This window comes from Electrona antarctica, assembly GCF_951216825.1.
Source record: "Electrona antarctica genome assembly, chromosome: 8".
NCBI classification, from domain to species: Eukaryota; Metazoa; Chordata; class Actinopteri; order Myctophiformes; family Myctophidae; genus Electrona; species Electrona antarctica.
This window is the reverse complement of record NC_136789.1, coordinates 52,243,795-52,252,626: the sequence shown is the minus strand read 5'-3', so window position 1 is coordinate 52,252,626 and position 8,832 is coordinate 52,243,795. Positions and strand designations below refer to the sequence as shown.

The window sequence follows — 8,832 nt, the reverse complement described above, 5'->3', positions numbered from 1 at the left end:
AGCCAGCGCACTGAGTTTGGCCTGAAATACACCCTTTATACTGCGGTCTCCTGTTGCCAGATTTGGCTAGAGAAATAAGTAACCATGTATCCATGTAATGAACACACATGTTTCATAGGGTTCATACCACATTAGAAACAAGCCCACATCATACAAGCCCAAATAAACTACTACACTTTAGATACAAGCCCAAATAAACAACTACACTTTAGAAACAAGCCCAAATCATACAAGCCCAAATAAACAACTACACTTTAGATACAAGCCCAAATAAACAACTACACTTTAGAAACAAGCCCAAATCAGCAACTATACTTTAGAAACAAGCCCAAATAATCAACCACACTTTAGAATGTCAAGCCCAACTCGGCAACTAAGGTCCCCGGTTCGAGACCGGGCGGAAACAGGCTTTTTTTCCTTTTTTTTAATATATATATATAGGCCTACCCAGGCTACCCCACGTAGGCGAGTACGAGCCGAGGTAGTTCCGTCGTCTCTCAAAATATTGACATATTTTGGTGTAATATAATATAATATAACTTTCAAATTAACGCAAACTCGTCTGGTTTCTCTGGGGAATCAAAAACAAACAGAAACACAAAACGCTGGACAGCGCCCGTGGTTCGATCCCCCACTACACTTTCGAGCACAGGAGATGGATATTCATAAACTGAAGTTTGAATGAAGTAACCACTGAGCTAAGCCAGCGCACTGAGTTTGGCCTGAAATACACCCTTTATACTGCGGTCTCCTGTTGCCAGATTTGTCTAGAGAAATAAGCAACCATGTGTGTAATGAACACACATGTTTCAGAGGGTGTAAAAAGTGCAACCTACATTTACAAGCAGCTGTAGAAATATAAGCCCAAGGTCGCTTATAAAACGCAGACATGGCGACACTGTCTATGTCCCATCGCCTGGAGGGACGGTTGCGAAGTAACCTTCACTGCTGATAGGCCAACGTCGAACCAACCCGCCGGTCGCATACTCCCTGCGCCGCGTAGCCAATGGGGCTTGTCCTTATTGAAATGTGAAAAAATGGCGGCTCTGTGTAGTGAGTTTGGGGATTTGAAACAAATCAAAAAGGATCTAATTTCAGTGATATCCTTGTGCAAAGAGAGAGGTCTTGTGCACAGCGTCAAATGGTAAGAATCACTCTGACATTTAATATTTATTTTAAACATTACATGATGACCATGGTGTCTCTGCGATGTTTAATACGATATACTGCTAGCTAACATCACCGACTTTACCTTTATACTTGAACACCTGTGATCTGGCTTATAGAATATTTCGAATACAGTCCATTATATGCAGTTTTGAGTATTCACCTGTCAGCTCGAGACCTACTTCTTATCTTCACTCTTGACTTTTAGTTGAGCTTTTAAAACCCTTGTTAGTCATGTCCTGCCTTCTTAATGCATTACAGTAATACAGTATACAGTAATAGCAGTGAAAATGTATTCAGTGAATACTTATGCAGTGAATACTTATTCACTGCTATTATTTTAATGTTGTCTTTGTGCCTTTTTGCTTTTCTTTTTTGCCCTGTAAAACACTTTGACCGAGCTGCATTTCATGTCATTGATTGATTGAAAAATGTATTAACAGTTTGCAGAATTACAGTACATTTCAAGCACAAACTCAATACAAAGGCTGTTAACTGTGAGTGGACGACCCAATTAAGCATTACACTTGTTTCCAATACGGTCCACCATGTTCAAATCATCAAAAACATTTAGAGACGTACAAATAGACACTTCTATATAGACAAAGGACAGAACAGGAGTCTAAATCAAAGCTCTACCCTAAACCATCTATTGTTGTTTACAGTAAAGCTCACTAACTTGAGTTGAGTGATGAGGGATGACAGAGATATGAGACCTATATGTATTCGTTTATCCTGCCAGGGCAATTCAGTCATCATGTCGGTTTATATAGTTAAGTTAACAGCAGCAAAGAAGGAAGCAAACAAGGCAGATACTGGCAAAATACATGAAAGCAGTGTATGGGCACTGTCTTGATGAATGTGGACAGTTTAGGGCAGTAGATTAATTTAATGGTAAATGGTGCATTTTTTTATATAGCGCTTTTATCCAATGTGCATTACATTCACCCATTCATGCACACATAACACATTCATACACCGATGGTGGAGGAAACCATGCAAGGCACCAACTAGCCGCAATTTGCAACTCTATTTTTGAGTGGTGTAAACCACTCCTACAACTGGCTTTGTTAGTGCAGAAAAAATGAGCATGGTTGCTATGTTCACCCAGGTGTGATTTCATTACGTCAGACATGATCTTTTGAGTGGTGTAAACCACTCCTACAACTGGCTTTGTTAGTCTGTGCAGAAAAAATGAGCATGGTTGCTATGTTCACCCTGTTCACCCGGGTGTGATTTCATTACGTCAGACATGATTTCATTACGTCAGACAGGCTATATAAGACCTTACACCACTCAGTTCACACGGGTGTGATTTTTTTTTAATAATGGGAGATATATCTAGAGTTGCAATACCCTCCATTGACTCCCCATTCATCCAATTTGTGTTTGCGATCTGCTTGTATTAAACAACGTTAAACTCACCAACATTGCAGCTCTAGGCCAAGCTTGAATTATCCTCTTTCAATCTGCCAAGCTTTTGTTTCATAAAAATCCACCGTAGACATGTTCTGAGCTATACTTTCTGTGAAGAAATTCTGTGCAGGTGGGTGATTATTTTTCTAAGTGTTGGAGTTTGGAAGCACTCGTTGAAGTCCCTGAACGGCCCTGCATACCACCTGTTTCGAATTTGCACATAATGCAGGAGGCAGCAGCGCAACTCGTTAATACAAATGTCTATATGAATTGATTGCGTAGGGCCTAAATGGAAACGAGACCGCAAGGACCCTTCTTTGACTGTACTCTGTTGCTGTTTATACATTCTGTCTAATAAACTATTCAATCAATCAATAATGTCTTTGTTTTTTCAAGAAACAAAATTCTCTTGTTTTTAGAACACACTTGATTTACTCGTTCATTGTCCTAACTAGAACTAAAGTGGTTTAGTGATTCATTGAAAATTCTTTGGCTCAAAGTAGTGTAGCAGCTTACATCTTCAAGATTATAATTCTTCCTACTTCCTGTGTGTGAATGTTCAGGGCTTCAGAGTTGGCGTTTGCGTTGGAGCCTCTTTCCAAGGATGAGCTGCCCCCACCGGCCCCCTTCACAGAGGTTTGTACAAGACAACACACTATAAATGTCCCTTTCACACAGTTTTTATTTAATAAGACTATGTGAAATGGACAATATATGCTGGCTTTTTCCTCAGTTTTGTAGATCGTGATATTGTGAAGCCGTACACCTTGCGACTTTTGTTTAATCTGGATCTGGGGAGGGAATGTGGGCATTCTGCTTTTCAGTACTTTATCTCAGTTTGTGTAAGACAAGACTCTTGATGATTAGTACCTCTTTCTCTATAGAGCACGCTCATCCCCTGGTTGGTTCCCGGAAGTATTTTCTCTACGGAGAATAACATTGGGTTTCTTAAAATCATCTCGTATAAAGCATTGTGGTCCAAAAATCAACAAGCTGTCTCTGCGATATTGTCGGGGGAGTGTCTCTTTTAATCGTTTACGGTAGTCAGTCAGTCATATTTGATACTGTCTGTTTCTGGTCAAAAGTTAAATAATTCGGTGGCACCGGCAGCGACATTAGCGATTTCTCACAGTCAGTTGATGCTTCATATAAACCGCCGGGATTGTTTGTTTATTTTTGGAACACAGTTCGTATTTTGACGCGATATAATTAAGAACAGTCTATGGGAATTCAGAATGGGGGGGGAAAACGTGACCCATAGGTAGTAGGATGTGTAAATGACTTCGGTACTCTATAGCTGAAGACGTGGACACAGTATGTTGCCATACTGCCGCCTGCTGTCACTAACCCATAGATAAAACATTGCTGGAACTTTTAGAATTACACTTATGGATGTTGTGTGTTGAATACCAGAACGCTCGCCTCGAAACAGCCACCATAACTATTCTGCCTGGTATTCCTAAACGTAACCTCAGTAAACTATGGCTAAACGGTTCAAACTAACCTTATTCCTAAACGTAACCTCAGTAAACTATGGCTAAACCCTTAAAACTAACCTTATTCCTAACCGTAACCTCAGTAAACTATGGCTAAACCCTTAAAACTAACATTATTCCTAACCGTAACCTCAGTAAACTATGGCTAAACCCTTAAAACTAACCTTATTCCTAACCATAACCTCAGTAAACTATGGCTACACGGTTAAAACTAACCTTATTCTTAACCATAACCTCAGTAAACTATGGCTACACGGTTAAAACTAACCTTATTTCTAACCATAACCTCAGTAAACTATGGCTACACGGTTAAAACTAACATTATTCCTAACCTTAACCTCAGTAAACTATGGCTAAACGGTTAAAACTAATATTCCTAACCTTAACCTCAGTAAACTATGCCTAATCGGTTAAAACTAACCTTATTCCTAAAAGTAACCTCAGTAAACTATGCCTAATCGGTTAAAACTAACCTTATTCCTAAACGTAACCTCAGTAAACTATGCCTAAATGGTTATTCCTAATCATAACCTCAGTAAAACGGTGACAAAACCTAACCCTATTCCTAAACTTAATCCGAGTAAAACTATGCCTATTGCTAAACCTTATCCTCAGTAAAACAAATACAAGAATGCAAGAACTGCTCAACCGAGCAGTCGGTGCGATGTCGGCGGAATGAGGCAAAGTGGTGTTTTAAGGCGAGCATTCCGGGAATCCTGGTACCAGCGTGTTATGCCGAATGTTGCCGATGATGTTGAAGCTGAGCGATGTAACTTTACTCTTCTATCCTGGATTTGAACCCGGGTCTCCTGCACAGTGCTGATTTATTTAAATTTGTCACGATTACTAATTTAAGATGAATTGCCCCACAAATTTGCATTGGACATTGGAAGTTCGAACGTTTCTCTGTTTTGAAGCCTTTTTGGCTTCATAATCACAAATTGCACATGGCAGATATGACAAATTACTTACTTACTTACAAATAAATACATTTGTATTTCTCAAAAAATTACAAAATAGCGGAAATGGTTGTAAGAGTAGACAATTATGCAAAGATAATTGCGATTAGGCGATTATGCAGTAATTGTGACTACATCTGTCTTTTTGTCTCTCTCTCTCTGTCTCTGTCTCTGTGTGTCTCTCTCTCGCTCTCTGTCTCGCTCTCTGTCTCTCTCTCTCTGTCTCTCTCTCTATCTCTCTGTCTCTCTGTCTCTCTGTCTCTCTGTCTCTCTGTCTCTCTCTCTCTCTCTCTCTCTCTCTCCCCCCCCCCCCCCCCCCCTCCCTCCCTCCCAACAGGACGATGCTCTGGATCTGGACGCTCTGGGTTTGGCCAAGTCCTACTTTGACCTGAAAGAGTACGACCGCGCCGCCTACTTCCTGCGAGGCTGTCGCAGCCAGAAGGCCTACTTCCTGTACATGTACTCTCGCTATCTGGTGAGACGCCTCCTGGATCCTTGGAAGATATCGTTTTGTCTCTGTCGGGGTGGAGAAACCTCGTAATGTCGCCAAACGCTGTTACTTTTCAGGGTTCTAATTTTTAAAAAAATGGCAAAAGTATCAGGTCTACGAGGTGAAAACATGTCGCGAGCTTGTAGATCTGCTAGTTTTGATGCTTCTGTCTATGTGATGCTGTACAGAGCCTTAGATATAGACAGAGTTACGCAAACTGCGTCAGTCCAATGGCAAGTCCTGGACCGGAAGTAGGCAGAAATGCATTGGACTCGGGCAACAGCCCAGCTTTAATGCTCTCAAATCCCTTTATTTTAGATTGTTTTGTAGTAATAGCACAACATGAACATTAAAGAGACTTTAGTTGCTACTGTACAATACTTTAAAACAGTTGTCATGTTGCACACATGCACTTAAAATAGCTCTTGTTTGCGCCGCCCTCGTTGAAAACAATGTATTTCCAACTCCAGCTTGTCTCAGTTCAGGCTGCATGGAACAGCGCTCGAGCGCTCGGGTGTCTGCCCCCTCAATATCGTAACCCTTCTATAAGATGGCTCTGATGCTGTGGTAGTACGATCAAGTAGGGTGTTCATTTACGGGAAAAAACAAAGTTAAAACATGGAGATGAGAGGTTTCTGCCTGACAGTTTGTTCAGTTTTAAGCACAGCAAAAAGTGTCTCTTAGACTCTGAAAGTATAAAAAATGAACCACTTAAAGGACCACTTCACCACTTTTCAACCTATCTTCATATAATAGGTCCTCACTAATAATCATGATAAAATGGCACGATTATTTTCTACTCAGTCTTCTACTCAGCCTGCAGTTTCTATTAGCTTGTATTCCCCATCGATGATGTCACTGGAGGGCGGTTTCTGAACTGCCCACAGCCCTCCTATGAGACACAGACCGAGCAAAAAAGAATTGTGCATTCTTCCATGATTATTAGTGAGGATTATGAAGATAGGTTGAAAAGTGGTGAAGTGGTCCTTTAAGCCTTATTAGTGTAAATCAGATCTTCAAGTCCACATCGTGTCATGATGCGTCGACGTCGTGAGCTTGTAGAGCTGCTGTTTTTTGAGAATTTCCACCTATGACTCTCAAAGTGTCAAACATTTCACTGCGTATACTAAGATGGACTTGACTTTCAGAAAACCGTTTTTATTTGGCTGTCCCAACGATTCAGTTTCAGTTCTGTCCAGTTTTTGCAGCCTTCGATCATGCCCCATATTTATCATCTAATAGATCTACCCGTTGTGTTGTTCGTATTTGTTGCCTTCATATTATTCATGCTTATCTTGTGTGCATTCTCCACATGTATCTTCTTCTTGTGTTCTTCAGTCCGGGGAGAAGAAGAAGGATGACGAGACGGTAGACAGTCTAGGTGAGGAACATCTCTCACAGTTCTGGGTCCCGATCCGGTCCCATAATCCTCAGTAATGTCTATTTTGGGGGAGGGAACCCCTTTTGGTGTTTTAAAGCATTATTTTATACTTTAGCTATTGGAAAATAGCAGATCTACAAGCTCGTAGCGCGGCACCGAGTGCCGCGCTACGAGCTTTTTTTTCTGCCGAAAATTTCCTGCGGCCGAATATTCGGTGCATCACTAGTATAATTAAGTGGGCGAAGGCAAATGATAGAACAGTCATGTATGTAAGTGGCGGAGAAATTACATCACTTTACTGTAAAGACATATCACAATATTATGATATCCCAAAATCCCAGATATGTAGTCTCATATCACAAATATGGATATTATACCGATATATAGACGCCTTATCAGACGACGTCACACTGATAAGAAACGGCATGCGCGTGCATAAAGGCAGCAGAAGAACACCACCTCTCATAAGATGCAATGGAAAAGTTCTAACTGCACTCACGTGTAAAAAAAAAATGCCCCATCAAACTTTCAGAAGCTGTTTTTCTCCCAGTGTGGAGGAAGAATGATTAGGATTTTTATTGTGATCTCTCGCCCTTGAAATATATAATCCTTGGTTTCTGTTGTGTTTGAACAATAATAGCAATTCAAAACAGTTGTCCTCAAAACCACACCTCCAGTCGCTGTCATAAGAACGGGAGGTGCGCTCATGAACACGGTAGCAGAGCCTATTTGTGCACGGCTGCACGCGCACCTGCAGCCCATCAAGTATAATGTATGCTTCGTCCCGCGATGGTGTCGCGCACGCAGACCTCTACGCTCACAACAGTCGCATTTGCGATGCGATGTGAGCTTGTATATCAGCTGTTCTCTGTGCGCAATACTGTTGGGCTTTGAAGTATAAATGTATCCTAGGGTGCACCTCACTAGCCAAGTCACAAGAGGAGGTTGAATGGACTGAAACCAGCGCTCCCCAAAACAACAGGTTTGGAGATCTGTTGGGAATTGATTACATGAAACAGTCACCCGTGCGCCCAGTCCCAATGTTTGTAAACAAATAATTGGTCTATTGACCGGCAACAACAAGTGTGTAGGACAATATCAGGTTTTGGTCGCCTGGCCCTCAGGTATGACGGTCACAATAGATGATCATAATAAAATCGTCCAAGCTGCCTCGAGGGAACCAAACACATTACATTACACCCACTGTGTTCTGAAGACGAGCAATTTACAGATTTAGCAGATGCTCTTAATCCAGTGATTTACAGTAAGCAAGGTAAACAACAAGGTAATTCATGAAGTGCATAGAGACAGTGTGCCTCGGTGATCTATTATCGTAGCTAAACCTAGAGCATCAGTCTAATTAAAAAAAAGAAAAATGTTTTGTTATAGTTACTGTACTGTGCTCCGTACTGTATTGTAGTGTACTGTACTTCGATTATTTTTGGAGAAAATCTTTGAGAAATGACAAAGTTACCGTTTGGGGGGTCCCCGGGGGAGCGTCCAGACCCCCAGGAACGTGCCCAGTGGGGGCCGGGCCGGTTCCGGCGAGCCGTCCCACGTCCGAAACAGTTGAGAAAGAATTACAAGAGTTACCACGTGGGGGTCCCCGGGGGAACATCCAGACCCCCAGGAACACGCCCAGGGGGGGCCGGCCCTGTTCCGGCAAGCCGTCCCGCGTCCGAAACGGTCGAGAAATGACAGAGTTACCGTGTTGCAGATTTCCGTGCTCGGACCGACACAGGGACACGTCGTATAGGGACACACACAGCTGCGTAATGTAGCGGAGGAGGCACCGCTCAATAAATAAATGAAACTATACAAAACTATAAGATCTACAAATTACATTACAACATGCTATCTAAGTGACATTTTAACCTTTGCATGGTCATCAAGGCTAGGGCGGGTATTAACCGATTTTAGCGC

The 8,832-nt window shown here is 41.8% G+C and overlaps 1 protein-coding gene across 1 annotated transcript in view; it reads left to right on the top strand.

Moving 5' to 3' along the window:
- Nucleotides 1–1,014: 1,014 nt before the first annotated feature.
- The window catches only part of cdc23 (CDC23 (cell division cycle 23, yeast, homolog)), a 31,731-nt gene continuing 23,913 nt past the window's right edge, over nt 1,015–8,832 (top strand). Inside the window, exons 1-4 of the mRNA XM_079507183.1 lie at nt 1,015–1,144; nt 3,147–3,219; nt 5,376–5,513; nt 6,867–6,909. Of these exons, the coding sequence (XP_079363309.1) occupies nt 1,038–1,144; nt 3,147–3,219; nt 5,376–5,513; nt 6,867–6,909 (361 nt within the window). The 5' untranslated portion in view covers nt 1,015–1,037. The remainder of the gene's footprint in view (nt 1,145–3,146; nt 3,220–5,375; nt 5,514–6,866; nt 6,910–8,832) is intronic.